At 43.5% G+C, this 20,113-nt stretch overlaps 1 protein-coding gene across 4 annotated transcripts in view; it reads right to left on the bottom strand.

Moving 5' to 3' along the window:
• The window catches only part of LOC311359602 (uncharacterized protein), a 174,366-nt gene that overhangs the window by 50,452 nt on the left and 103,801 nt on the right, over positions 1 to 20,113 (bottom strand). Inside the window, exons 21-23 of one of the 4 annotated variants that reach the window (XR_014638260.1) lie at positions 19,160 to 19,248; positions 18,960 to 19,035; positions 18,727 to 18,752 (exon numbers count right to left, since the gene is read on the bottom strand). The exons of 2 other annotated variants lie outside the window; for them this stretch is intronic. Coding sequence is in view for 1 of the 2 variants with exons in the window: in XM_084479654.1 (XP_084335780.1) it covers positions 15,060 to 15,205 (146 nt within the window). In the remaining variant the exon portion in view is untranslated. Of the gene's footprint in view, positions 1 to 15,034; positions 15,206 to 18,726; positions 18,753 to 18,959; positions 19,036 to 19,159; positions 19,249 to 20,113 lie in introns of those variants that run through there. One more of the 4 variants, XM_084479654.1, reaches the window with a different exon arrangement.

The raw sequence follows: 20,113 nt of genomic DNA, 5'->3' as shown, positions 1-20,113 counted from the left end.
TTACTATTATAATAAATGTGCAAACTGTAACTTCAATGAAATAAAAGAAATACAAGGGGAAATCGCATAATTTTGGTTGTACATGCCAAGTTCGGTCAATGCTCATTGGTTGCTGAGTAAACTTGTTACATTTGCGCACAAAATCCAAATAGCCGCTAGCTAGTTTGAATGGAAAATAGTGTTAGTGTGCATTTTATCTCATCGCGATTTTATCAGTTTACATTTTAGGCCTATTTATGTTAAAAAATGGATTTACGAAAATGGCTTAGACCTCCTCCTCATCATCTAACAGCAGACACTGACACTCCGGTCACCACCACCAGTACAGCGACTGCGACGGTATCAGAGAGCCGAGATGGCCCTTCTGCTAATGCTTGCTCCGGACGACCGCCTACAGACTCCGTCAGCGCAGCACTAGAGCAACCAGAGCAACGATCAACAAGCCCCCCAAGTCAGCAAAGTGGTGGTCGATGATCTCGGGACTGACAGGCCTGTCCAAACTGTGTTAAAACAGTATCCTGTAACGCTTTACAGTGGTAAGGTGCGATCATTTGTTGATAAATGGTTTCACAACAGAGAGTGGTTAGAGTACAGTGTCAAGGTAGACGCAGCATTTAGTTTTTGCTGTCGGATGTTCAGGAACGTAAGAAAATCTGGAACATTGGATGCCTTCGCAAGTGTGGGCTATAGTAACTGGAAACACGCTATGGCTAAAGACCGTGGACTTCATCAACATGAAACTTCAAAAGACCACATCGCTTGCTATGCAATGTGGAAGGAGAGGGAGATGCGTCGCGATACAGGAAATGAAGTGTCAACCCTTGTTAATGCAGAGCAACTAACAAGAAACTGCTATTATGTAGGCTCACTAATAGATGTGGTTGTGTTCTTGGTTGAAAATCAGTTGCCACTACGGGGGAAGCTTGACGCGTTTGAGGACATGTCAGAGGGGGGGTCTGGACTTTTCCTTTCCATGCTTTATTTCACCATCAATAAAGATCCTGAATTGGCTAATGTGGTGAAGACTATCCCTCGCAATGCCACTTACACCTGTCATGACATGCAAAATGAACTCATAAAAACACTGAGTGATGTGGTGACAGAGGCTATAGTGGAGGAAGTTGGTGACTCCTACTACACTTTGAAAATTGACAGAACGCGTGACCCCACTGGATGTGAAAACATATCGATTGTGCTATGATTTGGGAACGAGTCTTACGAAATTACAAAGCGTTTACTGTGTATCTCTACGGCCCAGAAAGGTGATGCACAGACATTAACTGACACCGTTCTTTCTGAGCTTAACAAGGTTGGCCTGGATCGCTCAAAAATTCTGAGTCAGGTATATGACGGAGCCTCCGTTATGTCAGGGAGACGTGGTGGTGTTCAGCAAATTCTTCAAGAGAGGCTTGGACGTGAGATTCCATATGTGCACTGCCTCAACCATCAGTTGCATTTAGTTGTTGTTTTTGTCATGTCTGCAGAGGCCGCGGTTAAGGATTTTTTTGAGGTGTGCAATTCCCTCTACAAATTCTTTAGGAAGCCAACAGTTGCTATGCATTATACAGGGAGACACCTGAAATGTCTTTTGGAGCAGAGATGGACAGGGCATCTTGCCACCGTGTCAGTCATTCTTAAGTCATTTGATGACATCAAATCGATTCTGACCGATGCTGACACTGTGCTGGACTATGGCGCAGAGACGAGAATGGACGCTACAGGACTGCTGTGCGAAGTATCTGAGCCAAGCTTCATGTTCCTTGCCAACTTAACTCACAAAGTCCTTGGTCTATTGGCCCCACCGAACAAGCTTCTCCAGAGAGAGGACACTGACCTGCTGACGGGTTTAAGTGTTGTGGCGAGTGCAACAGTATGCATTAAAAATATCCGTTGCAATGAAGAATTTAAGAAGGTGCTGGATACTGTTAGGGCCACCAGCAGCGAGATACCCAGGCCCAAACGGAGACGCATAGAGAGCACACGAATGGATGGTTTCGTTGTTATGGAGCCTACAGGAGTACATAGAGCCACAAGTGATGATGGTCGGGGAAATGGAGCGTAGATTCAGCGAGCGCAACTCACAACTGGCAAGTGCACTTGCAGCACTTAATCCAGAGTCCGATAACTTCCTTGATGTGAAAGCTGTGAGGCCTATTCTCGACCTGTCGCATTCGATTGTAACTGACGCTGAGTTCGAAGTTGCTAAAGAGTTTTTAATGTCAAAAAAGCAAGAGATGGAGGGAGACTGGACCATACAGCACATCATCTCAACGTACCGCATCCAACTCAGTGCCATGCCCAGTGTGCTGACTGCTTTCAAACATGCATTAACGTTTGCTGCATCCACAGCAATGTGTGAGAATTCATTCTCCACTCTGAGAAATGTTTTTTCGGAACACAGACGTACAATGCTACACGAGAGAAAGGCCAGGTTGGTGCAACTTGCATTCGAGAAAGACTTGACACGCAAATGCGCAAACGAATGGAAGGACAAAATACTCAGACGTTTCAGCAGTAGGCCTACCCGTCGCCTGCAACTCTTCTGACGGTAAGCCTTTGGTTTATTTCACTTATTGCTCATTATAAGGCTTACTAAGCAGGTGGATTGTTGATTGATGTTTGCTGGGTCTATTTGCATTTGTGTTTTGTAGGCTACGTGACTGCAGTATGGCGTTGGGTCAGTTCTGCCTGGTGCGTGGTTACTTTTTTCCCAAACGCAGTGCTTCTGTCAGCGGTCCTGATGTTGTCCAGGGGTGTTTCTGATGAGTGTGGAGGCTGTTGTCTAATGTTTATAACCAGTGGCAGGCCTTATTATTTTTGTAGGTGCATAAACTGTTGAGAGGTAAAAAAAACTATTTCTGACTTATCATACCTGTGTAACTATTGCATTTATTAGTGCGTTTAGTGCCCTCCGCCTTGTATTATCGTCTTTGTGCGTGTGAATGTGTAATGGCTGCATCCATAGCCTCAACAACAAGAACACAATATTGTAGATAATAATAAAAAAATACTACTACTACTACTAATAATAATAATAGTAATAATGATAATAATAAATAATTAGCCTAATACTAGTAAAGAAAAACCTGTGCATTTCTGCTGTGTTTGACTCCACTGCGTTAAAATATTTCTCAAACCAAAGTGCCCCCCCTACTGGTGACCTGTGTAGTAGATGTGCTCTGGCACCGACTCTGGCTGAGGTGACGATATCATATTACACTGTCCACACGCTGATTCAAGGGGTGGGAGAGCAGAACGCCACTTGGTCACCAAAGTTGCAGTTTGTAACACAGTAATTACTGCTGAACTGGGAAGTGACACTTTTGGGTTCAAATCAAAATACGAGTTGTGGGGGATGTAGGGATCTATTTCATTATGCGCAGTTATACAAGAGACATGAGATCTATGTCTTGCGCATATGTGTTATCTCTATCATTCCGCTGAGCCGAGCCGAGCTAAGTGCAAGTGCTGTATGTGTATTCTATGAAGTTCAGTAAACCAGTAAAATAAATATATCTTCCACGTTTTCATTAACTTCAGATGGTGTCAGAAGTGAACAATGGCGAAATTCCGCCCTCCTGAAAGCTTCGACTTTAGCCGCCCTGAACGTTGGCTGGAATGGAAACAACGTTTTACCCGCTACAGAATCGCGGTAAAGTTGAACAAACAAGATGAAGATGTATAGGTCTGTACTGTGATTTATGCACTTGGGAAAGAAGCGGAGCAGATATACAAGACGTTCGTTTTTTGGAGAAGGTGAAGATGAGACGTATGAAAAGGTGATGGAAAAGTTTGATAACTATTTCGTGCCCAAAGTCAATGTAATCCACAAGCGTGCACGATTCCATCTACGCTCACAGAAGCCAGGTGAAACGGTGGAGGAATACATCCGTAGCCTTCACGAGCTAGCTGTGATTTTGGACTTGCAAAAGATGAAAATATCCGCGACAGACTTGTGATTGGAATTACAGACAAGAAACTGTCGGAAAAGCTGCAGCTAATGCCGGATTTGACACTCATTAAAGCAGTAGAGCTTGTGCGGCAATCTGAGCAAGTGAAGGAGCACATTAGTGAGCAAGCTAGCAGTGGCGCTCAGCTAAATGAAGTGGCTCAGAGACGTCAACGGCAACAGCACACAAAGGAAGACCTGAGAGTGGCAGAAACGCACAAAACTTCAGTTACAAACAACAGACAGAGAATACAAGTGAGTGGAAATGTAAGAGATGTAGCAGAAGCCATGGAAAACATGATTGTCCTGAATGCAGAATGCAGAAAATGCAACAAAAGAGGACATTTTGCTGTAGTATGTCGCACTTGTGAAGTGAACGATGTAAGTGCACCACAAGAGGGCGCCATCTCAACACATTTCCTTGGGGAAACCAGGCAAGTGACAGGAGATAAAAATGCATGAACTGTTTCACTGTCAATACAAGGCTCAGAGGTAGATTTTAAAATTGATACGGGCGCTGATATCAGTGTAATTTCATAAAATACTTTTTCTAGCCTGAAATTCAAACCTGAGCTAAACAATGTGAATGCACATTTTGAGAGCCGAGGAGGAAAGCTACATTGCAAAGGACAGTTCACAGCCACAACTACTGTAAAGGACAAGCAGTTCAGAATGATGTTGTTTGTTGTGGCTGGACCTACTGTGAACAACCTCCTTGGACGTGAAGCATCAGTGGCAATGGGTTTCGTCAAAAGACTGGAAGAACTAAAGTCATCAGCTCCAACAGAGGTAGGCTTACTGAAGATAAAGCCAATACAGATTTGCTTGAAGGATAATGCTGTTCCATACAGCGTATCAACAGCCAGGCGCATTTCTGTGCCCATGCTATCGAAAGTAAAGATGGAACTAGAGAGAATGGTTCAGTGCGCCGTAATCAAAGAGATAAAAGAACCGACAGAGTGGTGTGCGCCCATGGTGGCAATCCCTAAGAAGAATGGGCAGATTAGGATGGACCTCAAACAGCTGAATAAAGCAGTAAGGAGAGAAAATGATGTGCTCCCCACAATTGATGATATCCTGCCGAGACTAGCACAGAGTCTTTTCACTCCTTGACGCGGCTAGCGGGTTTTGGCAGCTGCCCTTGGAAGAAGATTGTGCAAAGCTAACAACCTTTTGGCCGATATTTCTTCCGTAGGCTCCCATTTGGCATTACTAGTGCTCCAGAAATTTTTCAGAGAGAAATGTCAGACCTCTTGAGCCAGCAATATGGAGTAGCAGTCTTCATGGACGACATTTTGATCTACGGAAACACCCCAGAGCTACACGAGCAAAGGCTCCAGAGCACACTGCACACCATTGAGGAGGCAGGATTGAAGCTGAATACCGAAAAGTCTCTGCTGAGACAGAGCCAGCTTTGTTACCTGGGGCACGTGATTGACAGCGAGGGCATACGTCCAGATAAATCTAAGATTAAGGCCACTCTCTACTCTCTACTCTCCTAGAACCACCTGAGAACATCACTGACCTGAGAAGAGTGCTAGGCATGGTCCATTACTTGGGCAGGTACGTTGCACATCTGTCCAAGGTAACAAGGCCACTCAATGAGAATGAGAATGAGAAGGGACACTGAATGGACCTGGGGCCCAGCACAGGAAGATGCATTTCGGAAAGTCTAATCACGGAAGCACCTGTGCTGGCATTCTATGATGTTATGCAGTTATGGCTTAGGTGGAGTCATCTTACAGGACCACGATGGCATGCTGAAGCCGATAGCCTACTGCTCAAGAGTCTTAACCGATGCAGAGAAACAATATGCCCAAATAGAGAAGGAGTGTCTCGCAGCCGTGTGGGCATGCGAGAAGTTCTCAAGATTCCTATATGGCCTAGAAAATTTCACACTTCAAACAGACCACAAACCACTGGTCCCACTGATCAATGCCAAAGACCTTGACTCAGTCCCACTGAGGTGCCAAAGACTGCTTATGCAAATGATGCGCTACAATCCAGTAGCAGTATATGTGCCTGGCAAAGACCTTATTGTAGCAGACGCACCCTCAAGACACCCCCAGCCAGTTGTCACTGCTGAGGTCTGTGAGCTGATCCAGGAGGTGGAGGATGCAGTCAGCAGTGCGTGGCCCATCTCATCCACCAAATTGAACGGAACAGGTGGAAAAGGTGAGCCACTACATCGGGAGAGGTCGGCCCAAGTATGCCTCCAACGTTGCACATGCTGTGAGGCCTTACTACAACGCAAGACAACACCTTTCCATATCCCATGGATTAGTCCTACACGGCGACAGAATTGTCATTCCCAACAGCATGTGTGCCAACATACTGCAAAAGATTCTCAGCGGACACCAGGGCATCGTGAAATGTCGAGAAAGGGCCCAGGCGATTGTCTGGTGGCCTGCCATAGGCCAAGAGATACAGCAGTTAGTCAGCAGCTGAAAAGACTGTCAGGAATTAAGGCCGACACAGAGAAGAGAACCACTGATGACGACTCCACTGCCTAACCGCCCATGGGAAAGAGTAGGGGCGGACATATGTGAAATTCACAAGCAGCACTATCTAGTAGCTGTTGATTACTTCTCTAGATACATAGAGATAGCACATCTGCCAGACCTGTCTGGTGAGACAACACGCTCCAGATTGGAAAATATGTTTGCAAGGTGGGGCTGTCCCAACATTCTCATTACAGACAATGGCCCACAGTTTTCAGGCCGAGCCTTCCAACAGTTCGCAAAAGACTACGACTTCCAACATATAACAACCAGTCCCCACTACCCCCAAGCCAACGAAAGGGCTGTGCAAACAGCGAAGAAAAGTCTGAAACAGCCAGACCCTTTTGCTGCTCTTATGAGCTACCGCGCCACCCCTATTCAAGCTACGGGAGTGAGCCCAGCTCAACTGATGATGGGCAGACAGATAAGAACGACGATCCCCACACTAGAGTCACACCTGCAGCCATCGTGGCCAGACCTACAGCAGGTGAGACAGGCAGACGCCAAAGCAAAACAACGCTACAAGCAGGGACGTGCACAGGAATTTTGAGGGGCAGTTGCTCTGACCTGAAAACCTCACAGGCTATATCAGTGGCGTAACAAACCAACGACGTAAGCAGGATTTTTGATTTAGAATCTAATGATGCTTACAGCGTATAACGAGGTCCGCGGGTGGAATTGTTGACGGGGGGGCGGGTGGCTTTTGGATTGCGGGCAGGCGCGGCTGCAGGCGGGCGCGATTGTTGACGGGGGGGTTAGGGGGTTAGGGCAGACAAAGTTGTTGGTTGTTGACCGGAGGGCGGGGATTGTTGGCGTGAGTCGAGGAGGGCATATGGGCAGTTGCCCGGGAATGACGGTGCACTGGTTAGACAGCATTCTTTAAACGTGAGAAGGCTGCTCTTGCCTCCAAGAGGGTGAGAGGAAGACACGATCTCATAGCTTGCGAAATAGGTTCATTCAGCCTTTGGACCATCGCTTAAAGTAACAGCATGTGTCACCGCGGCTTAAGTGCATTTCGGTTTTAATTATAGGGGATAAAGTGACTTTTATTTTTTTATTTTTTAGTAGTGAAGTTACTTTTCAAATGCAGTAACGAGTAAAAGTAAATCTCATTACAATTTACAAGTAACTAGTAATAAGTAACTAATTACTTTTTTGGAGTAACTACCCCAACACTGATATAGTGTATATTATAATATATACTATATAGTATAATATAATGTACCGTAAATAATATCAAACATTATGACCCAACCAGTGGCAGGTGTCTGTCATTTGACCTTCATTTAATGAATGTCAAACATAAAACAGCAAACCATTCGTTAGGGTTCAGGTTAACCCATCAGAATGTCTTGCTGGGTCGGCGAAGATTTGAGGTCGCCCCTAGTAGTAAATACTTTTTACTAGTCTGACTTAAAGACTAATGATACATGAGGGTCCAGAGGATAGCCTCAACTGGTTCTCAACTGGTCCAGAGGATTGCCTCAACTGGTTCTCAACTGGTCCAGAGGCTAGCCTCAACTAGTTCTCAACTGTTTCAGAGGCTAGCCTCAACTGGTTCTCAACTGGTCCAGAGGCTAGCCTGAGGACCAGTTGAGATCCATTGCAATAAACCGTAGAAAAGGCAACGTATAAAAGACGTTTTAAGCTGCGATCCATGGCAGAGCTAATAAGATGGGCTAGAGTCTACTGCTTTTCAAACAGTGAACTAAAGTTGGAAAATACAATACAATACAATACAATACAAATCATTCATAACTCGACACTGACCTTATCGACGATGTTGCCTTAGGAGACTGAATTCTGGCTGCGCCAGTAGTTAGGAATAACTCCCAACCGAGAGCGTGTAGATAGTTGAAGATAACGTTACTGAAGAGAAAGCACGCAGGGCGACTGCACAGAGAGAGGCAGAATCAACAGGGGGTAAACAGACGTCGGCGTGGTTGCTTTTAACAATAACTAACCAGCAGACTGGCGTGACCACCTTTCTTCCCCACACCCTCCCCTAACCAGTGGGAGATACCAGTGCAACTCATCACGGCAGTAGAAACCACATGTCGAACATGTGACGAACAAACAGTCAAATAGACTGTTATACAGGCAAACTAGACATTATGCAGCTTTACAAATCAACACATGAGAACAGCACAACATCACATACACACAGCATAGCGTCATAAGGCATTTGAAAAAGGATACGTAGAGAGTCCATCACAAGTCCATGACGTAGTCATTGAGATGAGATGGCAGGCGGCGCGGCCTGGCGCAACGCCTGGGTGAGGAGGGCGCACTGCCAGGGTCAGCACATGACGTCCCTGGGGCCTCCAGCAAATCAAACGACGGGGCAGTGGAGTCAGTGGGTTGACACACCGGCACAAGGCAGGACCCAACGGGGCTCGTAGGGGTGGGCACCGATGCTACTTCAGGGGGAATAGCAGGCGGCAGGGGGGGTGTTATGACCCGGCTCGTGGGGAAGAGGGAAGCAACATGAACCAGAATGTTTTTGGTGAAATTGCAAGTTATTTATTTGCAGAACAAGAATAACAGGAAAAAGGGCGGGTAGATGCTGCTTAAATCAAAGAAAGGAATATAACTTAAAGAGATCTCTTCAAAACGAGAGATAGCCACCGGCTGCTTCAAAATCAATGTTAACAAAATACCGACCAGTCATGGATAATCAAAATACAAAGTAAGCAGCACCCTCTAAAACCTAATGTGTCTAACAGAAAGTATCTTCAGGTGTCTGGTTGGTGTCAGTTTGCCCAACCTAGTCCCTTGCCCAATTTCCTTACCACAGGTCTTCAAGTAATGCACACACAGCACACACAAATGGTTTTACACTTAACAATTCCTAGGGTAAAGCTTCTACAAACGTCAACAGGTTTAACACAGTAAGCACAATACACCCAAGGCGAGTTAATTCCGCCCCTGAATCGCAACTGAGGACAGCCTTTTAACCCCAGGGCTGGTCTGGAAGACAGTAGATGATTGGAGGACCAATCAGCAGCAATCAGATCACCAGCTGGAACCAGGGAGTAGACAGGTTTCGTGCCAGCCAATCCTCTGCAAGGGATCACACATCCTGCTTTACATGACACTGCTGCACAACACATAAACACATAGACAAGCCACATACCCAGGTAATGGCGGTGGCCGTAACAGGGGGTACCACCTGGGGCGTAGTCGGGGACCTAGGACTGTCGTTGTCAGATGCGTCACCGTAGCTGGTGGAACGGTTGGCATCAGGGCAGGCGACAGGGACTCTGTAACAGTGCGTTGACTTGACTCGATAGGTGAAGTCTCTAAGTTGTGAACCTGCAAACTTGCGCAGACCACACCAGAGACCCTCAACAGAAACGACGAGATATCGGTCGCGGCTGCATGCTTTGTTGCGGTCCGCGTGTAGGTAGACAAGATCGCCAACCTCGACCGAAGAGGGGACTAAGGTCTTCCCATGAGGGGCCTTAGATTTCTCACTGTAGGCGTGGTTCCTCACCCGTCCGTCGTGCCGTAGGCGTAAAAGCTCCTCATCAGCTAGGGGCAGCTGAGTGCAGGTGAACTGGTCTCTCTGTGTCCACATTTCCCGGGCATGCAGGCCACGTGAACGGAGTCTGGAGTTCAAGCAAGCAGTCGCAAGCAGTCGGCCAAGAGTCTCGCTGATATGGGGCCACCACGTGGCTGCTGCCGGAGCAGTTCCTCCTCCAACTCTTGCACTGCCTTTTCCACGACAAGGTTTTTATTGAGGTTCTTTGCTCGCCCCAGGTCACAGATCACAGCCAATGGACCATCTAGGGTCGTAATTCCACACATAGCCTGATGAGTCCATCCCGCAGGGTCTGGCTACCCTCATCTTCGACGAGCATGGCCACTGTAAAGGATGTCACACAGTCTGGTACCACTAGCACTAATTGCCGTGCTCGTTTTATGACGTCAGCGGCAAAGGTGATGCCGACGGCAGCTGGAGGATCAGATGATGACTGTTCCACAATGACCTGGGGAGTGTGACGGAGGGCCGCACAGGAATGACAGCCATCAGTAACCCGGCTGACGGCCTTGTCGAGGTCAAGGGCAAAAAAGTATCTACCAACCGTCTTTCTGACGGAGAGAGGCAGAAACAACAGGGGGCTAACAGACGTCGGCGCATACGTCGGTGCATGTGGTTTTAACAATAAGTAGCCAGCAGACTGGCAATTGTTATTTTTGTGAAATTAATATGCATAAACGAGTAATGTATGGTCTTTCTACAATTTCAAGTGATTAATATAACAATTTACGAAATATATTGCTTGTTTCATGTGGTGCCCCCCCCCCCCCACTGATTGTCAATGGTTGGGGCCCCTGGGCACGAGCCCACATGTCCTTATGCATATAATATGAATATTTATGATGTAATTTCAAATTGAAATCGGTTGACAAACGTAAACGTTCTGATCCAGAAAAAGAGCAGTTCCCGCATTTGCTTTTATCTGCAATAGGTCAAGCAGTCACTGTGGCGTCTATGTAAATATGTCTATGAAGGCAGGTGACATAGCTACCATCTCTGTTCTCATTGGTAGTTCATCCCCAACGGGGAAATATGACTCAGAGATGTAGGCCCCCGTTAATAATAGCCATAATAATAGCTCTTGGAATCATGGTCCATTGAATCATGGTTTATTTTTGTCATTGATCTTTACTTTTATAAAAGATGCAATATACTGTAAACAGGGACCCGGTTTTATTTCAGAAGCTGCTGGAGCTTCCCATCGAGGAGGTCACTTGCTCCTAGAATGATGCAATGGTTTATTTCTTTGTTTATTGTGCGTTTGTCGTTCATAACGGTAACACAAAATGCTTAACAAGGGAAATGACACAACAAGAACAAGACATTTGTTTATAGTTTGAGATGTTATATTATTGACCGATTGTTAAAAGTAGTTAAGGTTTTGTAGGATGTTAGTAGGGTTATTTTTTTCTTAAATATCAAAGTATTGAAGTACAACTACCATGTAAATGCGTGTGTGTGTGTGGGTGTGAGTGTGTGTTGTGTGTGTTTGTATTCTTATAAAAGGGGAATGACAGGTCCGTCAGCTAGAATCAATAGGACGCCGGTATGAAGCCCTTGCCTGAACCTGTTTTTTACCCACAATGCACTTGACTGTGACAGAGACAAATTCCTCATTCCATACTCGATCATTGCCTTGGAAAATGTCACAACAATAATGGGGGGGGGGGGGTTGGGGTTACACAATAATAGTATATAGTATAGTATAACAAAAATAAAAAGGTCTTGTTTCTCGGAAGAGAGCTTACATTTTGACTGTTTCAACGTTTTCTTTGTTTTAATTGTCTTAATTTCATCACTAGTTGTATTATTCCCCAGCCCTGAGCACCGTCCCATGATAAATACATCATTAAAAAAGGTGAACCAGTGAGATCATCACAGCCCCAACATGCTGGATCGTTGATGGGTATAGTAGAGTGTAGTGAGTGTGGAGAGATGCTAAGGACATCCAGGGAGCAGTACAGAAAAAAAGAAGCATGTGCTAAGAAAAAGGCAGAGCTGTAGTCAAGACAACGTTTTTCGAGTCCAAATGAACGAGACAGTCAGGACCGAGACGGACAAAAAAGACTCCTCTTAGAGACCACTTACTTACCTGTTTAAAATGTTGTTGTTGATGTTATGCTAAAAACATGGTATATCATCTATTTTAAGATCATCACTTTGCACTATTATTTGTAATGATCAAAAGCAAGTGCAGTGTCACAACACAGTATAGGATCAAATGATGTCACATCGTTTACTTTAAGTAGAGCCTTTTCACTTAAAAGTCCATAATGGGTGAAGGAAAACTAGGGCTGAACGATTTGGCGAAATAATCGAATAGCGTCTTCTGTATTATTCATTAAACACAAGCAATAAATCTATCTATAGTATGACCAACACAACATTGGAAGCAGTCGACATATCAACTGCTCTTTCCTTTGTATTGAGATGAATTGATGCATGAATAGATGGAGCATCTTTATTTAACTAATGAATTGTAAAAGAAAAATCATCAGGTCTTCTTGTATATAGGGCCCATAATTTGGTGCTACACCCCTGGCTGGGGTTGGAGGGTGTCAACTTAACCGCTAACACCATAAACGTTATCAGTACTGTAATTAGGCTATTTGGAGCCAAACATATAACGTTACAGTTCAGTTAAAGGGGACATATTATACCACCAGGTGTGAGTGTGATTAGCCGTTACAAGCCGTTTTGAAAATGTGCAGCTTCTGACATCACAGGTGGGCGTGTCCACCGAGATGTATGACGGATAGATGAGCAACGTTTGCTACAGTCCACTGGTTAGGCTGGTAGCCTGCTACCGACCGGGTTAGTTTGGTCGGATAAATTGCCATGGTTACTTAGCGGAGATTCCCTTAAGTCACGTTAATGGAACGGAACTCTAGCTGAAAGTAGCGAGGCTCAGCGAAATAATCCCGGCTTTGCCTTTAGCTCGGTTGATGGAATACCTCTCTAGTCAGTTCAAAAGGCCCTGTAGTCTACCTGCCTGGTTCCTGCCTGGTTCCTGTCTGGTTCCTGTCTGGTTCTTGTCTGGTTCTTCTCTGGTTCCTGTCTGGTTCCTGCCATCCTGGTTCCTGTCTGGTTCCTGTCTGGTTCCTGCCTGGTTCCTGTCTGGTTCCTGCCTGTCTGGTTCCTGTCTGGTTCCTGCCATCCTGGTTCCTGTCTGGTTCCTGTCTGGTTACTGCCTGTCTGGTTCCAGCCTGGTTCCTGCCTGTTTTCAGACCTGCGGTTCTGCCCCCTGACTTCTCTTCAGAAGGTGACCTGTCTTGTCCTCCTTTGTTTGGATTGTTTCCCTGTCTTAGTCTGCAGCGGCCTTGGGCCCTTTTTGTGCTTTTGCTATCTTCCCGTGAGACTGGACTTTGGGTGGAGTTTCCAGGTCCCTTGTCACAAACAGACCACAAGCTAAGACGCAATGTTCCACCCTTTATTCGTGGGCTCTCACAGGATACCAATTTTTTAGGGCCGATGCCGATATTTTTTCATCAGCCTTAGCCGATGACCGATATGCCGATAGCGATTTTCTTGAGCCGATAGTTGGAGCCTACCCTGGAAATCCAGAGTTCTCATGAGAGCACAATTTGAACTTGCTCAGCGAGTCACTCTGGGAACGAGCAATGTAATGTATATAATATAATGTATCTGATATAGCCGGGCCAAAAGCGTTGCTGTTTTACCGACCGGATACGGTAAGAGTCTTATCTATTGGTTAGCTCCGCTGGTCAATAAAAGTATCTATCTATCTGGTCTGGATACGTCACCCCTTGTATTCTTCTAATTGCTCGTAGTGTTATTCAATTGCGTGCAGTGATATTTTCAAATGCATGCTTGGTGCCGCCTCTCGAGTTGGGCCGTTTTCATCACTCATTGCCAGACCCTACAGCTTTCTAGATGTGGCTCTGGATTTCCAGGCTAAGCTGATCCTGCTTTTGCTCCCTCAATTTACATCATAAAAATGAAACAATGATGATAACAAATGTTATAAGTCTCAATTTAAAAAATGAAAATTTATTGAACTGTCTGTATATCATGCCAGGAAAAAATATATTAAAAAAATAAAATCATTTTAAAAAAAAATCGGCCAAAAAAAAGAAAGAAATCGGCTGATACGATACATAAAAAATGCAAATATCGGCCAACCGATATATTAGTCGATCACTACAGGATACCCCAACAACCAGCCCTCTCTTACTCAACTTGATCACAAACAATAATATGTTACTAACAATGTTGACACATGAAAGAAGGCCATTTAATGCTAATCCCAGCCCACCAAATGCTTCCTGATCAACTCAAGAACAGTAGTAAAAAAAAGTACAGGAATTACACTTAAAAAAACTAAATCCATTAAATGTAAATAAGATCTCCTCATTGAAATGCAGTGCAGTGCAGTACATTTACAGATATTTTCATTAAAGGTTTTGCATCTGTTATTTTACATATTATTCCCTAAATGATTACGGTCAAAAGCCTTAAAAAAAAGTGATGTTTCTAAAAGTTTAGCAGACAAAGAACAACAAAAGATACTTGTATGGGTAGAATATGTACGTGTCAATGTTTACAAAATAGTTGTAAACGTTGTAAAAAATATGTATATCATAAAAAAATTTCATCTTTCTTGGTGGTTGCCCAAGAGAGGTGGAGCTTGGACACAAGCCGACGTTACCCATCATAACCCAGGACGCCTCACAGAGCACACCTCACACTATCTATTAACCCCTCGCTTGTCTTTGCTCTGTGAGCCACATATAGAAGAATAATGTGAGGATTGATCTAATAATGATGGTAAACACACCACGCCTCTTCTCCTGTGAAAGCTGGCATCAGGAAGGAATCAGACTGGTGTATTTCCTCCTCTAGTTTCTGAGTTTGATTCATCAGATTCACTTTCAGGTTGATCCAGAATTTCTAGAACTAGCGTTACTTTGTCTCCTGTAATGTCATTCCCCTTCAATAGTGAAACACGGTCGATGGGAAACTTGGGACTAACGGCGATATTAAATAATCCTGTTACCAATCCTGTTCCTTTGGGCAGAGTTTGGACTGGACCCATCTCAATGTCTCACTGTCCAGTACCAGACCTGAAGGCATCCAGACGTTGGTCATCATCATGATCGTCTGTAGTTACATCAGGGATAGTTGTTCTTGAAGTGTGTTCTTGTTGGTCCCCGGTTAGTGCAGGAGATTCACTATTTAGTGGTGTAGTTTCTGGAAGAGAAGGCAGCAGAGAGTCAGGACACACAGCCAGCCTCCACATGCAGCAACACTCACTGAAGACTGAAGCCCAGTGGAGCAGCTCTGACACATGTCTGACACAAACAATATGCTCTATTTGGTCTGAACGTGGCAGATATATTTGACATCAGGAGAACTCTGACTATACACCTAGCCAAAATCAAGTATTTTACTGCATAATTTGAATCACAGCGATATCATTTGACTTGGGAGGGAGTCAGTAGCCCTTACAAACTACTGGATATTAATAAATGATCAGTTACTCATTTACAAAGAGAAACATGTGGAATAAAAACGTACCATTTAACTCCATGTTCGGTTCCTGTGTTTTCTTTTTCTATAAAATAAAAATGTAAATAAAATATCAACATTAGGTTCATTACAAGGTCATCATCTAATAACTCCACCACTGCCAGCTAGGGTCACACATATTATTGTGTTCTGTATCAAACCAGTGATAACACTTACCTTCTGGTGTCTTCTAGAAACCAATGCTATGATGTGATGAACAAAAAATGTCAGGACAGCAGTCACTATCATTCAGCATAACCCTGATACATGTTAGTTGAATGTAACGTGATACATGTAACCCCTACCTTCCAGGACTATGATTGATGTAATGAAACATATCCATCCTATTATTATGAACTGCTCCGTATATTCTAATCATGTAGAATCAGTTGAACCAGTTCCTGGTTTCCACTCTGAATTAGCCTCTACACAGAAGAACATCTTGACAGACTGAATACGTGTAGGGAGACGGCTGCCATTATCGTGGACAAACAAGGACAGAAGTCTTTCTACCCTTTGTCCCTGCTCTGTGTTGTCATGACGACTCAGTGAGCTACGTTATAAACGCCACTGAGCTGACGTTATGCTGGCCACATCGCCCCAGCTATCAGAGTAGTGTCTTATATACATGGATAGCTCCATTCTATAATCTAATATCTACATGATGTTGTTCAGTAGGTCTGCCACTCTGGTCCCTCTGCTAGGTAGGCTCTGACTCTCTGGTACAATTAGATGAAATGTTTTTAATCACAGTGATATCATTTGACTTGGTGTGAGTCAGTAACCCTTGCAAATCACTGGATATTAATAAATGATCTGTTACTCATTTACAAAGTGAAGCATGTGGAATAAGAACTTACCAGCTGACTCCCACCTCCTTTTCGGTGTTTCCTTTTGCAATAAAATAAAAATGTAAATAAAATTTCAACATTGGGTTCATTACAAGGTCATCATCTAATAACTCCACCACTGCCAGCTAGGGTCACACATATTATTGTGTTCTGTATCAAACCAGTAATAACACTAACCTCCTGAAGACTTTGTTTAGCCAATTCTATAAAGAGATAAACAATACAGTCACGTGTCAGGACAGCAGCCACTATCATTCAGCATAACCAAGATACATTTTAGAGTTTAATGGAACCATATGATTATAACTGATCATGAATATTTGATAGAATTATAGCAACGATGTGTCTGGATTAGTTCATATTGTCATTAGTTACATAACTGCAGCTGTAACACAATCAACACAACTCACCTTCATCAGGCTGTGTTTCACTGGAGGGAGCTGGAGGGCTGGATGGAGGGACGGGTGGAGGGACGGGTGGAGGGACGGGTGGAGGGACGGGTGGAGGCCCTCCACCCGTCCCTCCACCAGGCCCTGATGGAGGACTGTATGTGGTGCTGCTGGATGTCTCTAGACCTGCAGGCTGTGTTCAAACATACAGTTCATCCATACTGTTACACCACTGCATTAAGTCCTTCATTCTACTACATATAAGTTAGCACTGTACAAATACACTTTATATAATTTGACTAAGACATTCAATTAATTAGTAACAATGTGTAACATTTAACAATAATAATAACAACAATAATAAAGACAAAATAGCAGTTTATTATTAATGACACAGAGACCACAAATAATGGGCTGAACGTACAGGCTCCAGAGAGAGGAGAGGTGTGGATGAGAGATCAGAGGTCTCTTCTCCATCAGCTCCACCTGGACGGTTATAGAGTAGTTAAAGTTAGCCTTACATTACAAACAAGACCTGTAGCTGCTGCTGCAGAGTAGATAGCTAGCCACCACAAGCGCTCTGCCGTGGGTTTCTGAAGCGTCTCAAGCGGTTCTGTACACTAGTGGCTGCTCTGTCTCGGTGCTTGGGGTCTAGTCTGTCCTTTGTGGCAAATGCATTGAGACGACCAAGCGATCAGAGAGAGAGAGTTAGCGACTTTCCACATGTGACTATGTCCGGATTTCAAAATAAAGGGTTAACACAGGGTATATACAAAGACTGCAGGGGCTACACAAAATCAAGCATTTTTAAATGTTTATAATTTTAGAGAATTAAAATCCTACATTACATTAAAATGACACATTGCTCTTTAAGTTCTGACAATGAGAAAAATGAAAATTCCATCTATACACTATACAGGATTTGTATTGTATCATTTTAGAGAATTTCTAAATTAGAGTCCCACATTTGTACATTGAAATTACTTTATGTCTGACACAAACAATATGCTCTATTTGGTCTGAACGTGGCAGATATATTTGACATCAGGAGAACTCTGACTATACACCTAGCCAAAATCAAGTATTTTACTGCATAATTTGAATCACAGCGATATCATTTGACTTGGGAGGGAGTCAGTAGCCCTTACCAACTACTGGATATTAATAAATGATCAGTTACTCATTTACAAAGAGAAACATGTGGAATAAAAACTTACCATTTAACTCCATGTTCGGTTCCTGTGTTAGAGTTGAATGTAACCCTTACCTTCCAGGACTATGATTGATATTATGAAACATATCCATCCTATTATTATGAACTGCTCCATATATTCTAATCATGTAGAATCAGTTGAACCAGTTCCTGGTTTCCACTCTGAATTAGCCTCTACACAGAAGAACATCTTGACAGACTGAATACGTGTAGGGAGACGGCTGCCATTATCATGGTCAAACAAGGACAGAAGTCTTTCTACCCTTTGTCCCTGCTCTGTGTTGTCATGACGACTCGCTGAGCTATGTTATAAACGCCACTGAGCTGACGTTATGCTGGCCACATCACCCCAGCTATGAGAGTAGTGTCTTATATACATGGATAGCTCCATTCTATAATATCATATCTAGATGACGTTGTTCAGTAGGTCTGCCACTCTGGTCCCTCAGCTAGGTAGGCTCTGACTCTCTGGTACAATTAGATGAAATGTTTTGAATCACAGCGATATCATTTGACTTGGTGTGAGTCAATAACCCTTGCAAATCACTGGATATTAATAAATTATCTGTTACTCATTAACAAAGTGAAACATGTGGAATAAGAACTTACCAGTTAAGTTTTCCTCCTCCTTTTCTTTCCTCTTCTGTTCCTGTGTTTTCTTTTTCTATTAAAAAAAATGTAAATAAAATATCAACATTTGGTTCATTGCAAGGTCATCATTTAATGTATCAAACCTGTGATAACACTTACCTTATCATGTCTTAGATCAGCCAATTCTATATAGAGATAAACAATACAGCAACATGTCAGGACAGCAGCCACTATCATTCAGCATAACTGAGATACATTTTAGAGTTTAATGGAACCATATGATTATAATTGATAGTGAATATTTAATAGAATCATAGCAACAATGTGTCTGAATTAGTTCATATTGTCATTAGTTACATAACTGCAGCTGTAACATAATGAACACAACTCACCTGCATCAGGCTGTGTTTCCCTGGAGGGAGCTGGAGGGCTGGATGTGGGGCTGCTGGATGTCTCTAGACCTGCAGGCTGTGGTATAACAAGGTGTGACTGTAACTTTCAAGTGTAATAATAATAACAATAATAATAACAAAGACGAAATAGCAGTTTATTATTAATGACACAGAGACCACAAATAATGGGCTGAACGTACGGGCTCCGTAGAGAGGTGAGGTGAAGATGAGGGACCAGAGAGGAGAGGTGTGGATGGGAGATCAGATGTCCCTTCTCCAGCAGCTCCACCTGGACGGTTATAGAGTAGATAAAGTTAGTCTTACATTACAAACAAGACCTGTAGCTGCTGCTGCAGAGTAGCTAGCTAGCCACCACAAGCGCTCTGCCGCGGGTTTCTGAAGCGTCTCAAGCGGTTCTGTACACTAGTGGCTGCTCTGTCTCGGTGCTTGGGGTCTAGTCTGTCCTTTGTGGCAAACGCATTGAGACGACCGAGCGATCAGAGAGAGTTAGCGACTTTCCACATGTGACTATGTCCGGATTTCAAAATAAAGGGTTAACACAGGGTATATACAAAGACTGCAGGGCCTACACAAAATCAAGCATTTTTAAATGTTTATAATTTTAGAGAATTAAAATCCTACATTACATTAAAATGACACATTGCTCTTTAAGTTCTGACAATGAGAAAAATGAAAATTCCATCTATACACTATACAGGATTTGTATTGTATAATTTTAGAGAATTTCTAAATTAGAGTCCCACATTTGTACATTGAAATTACTTTATGTCTGACACAAACAATATGCTCTATTTGGTCTGAACGTGGCAGATATATTTGACATCAGGAGAACTCTGACTATACACCTAGCCAAAATCAAGTATTTTACTGCATAATTTGAATCACAGCGATATCATTTGACTTGGGAGGGAGTCAGTAGCCCTTACAAACTACTGGATATTAATAAATGATCAGTTACTCATTTACAAAGAGAAACATGTGGAATAAAAACTTACCATTTAACTCCATGTTCGGTTCCTGTGTTAGAGTTGAATGTAACCCTTACCTTCCAGGACTATGATTGATATTATGAAACATATCCATCCTATTATTATGAACTGCTCCATATATTCTAATCATGTAGAATCAGTTGA

The sequence above is a fragment of the Micromesistius poutassou genome (assembly GCF_964030765.1).
Source record: "Micromesistius poutassou genome assembly, chromosome: 15".
Classification (NCBI taxonomy): Eukaryota; Metazoa; Chordata; class Actinopteri; order Gadiformes; family Gadidae; genus Micromesistius; species Micromesistius poutassou.
This window is presented reverse-complemented; position numbering and strand designations above follow the sequence as displayed.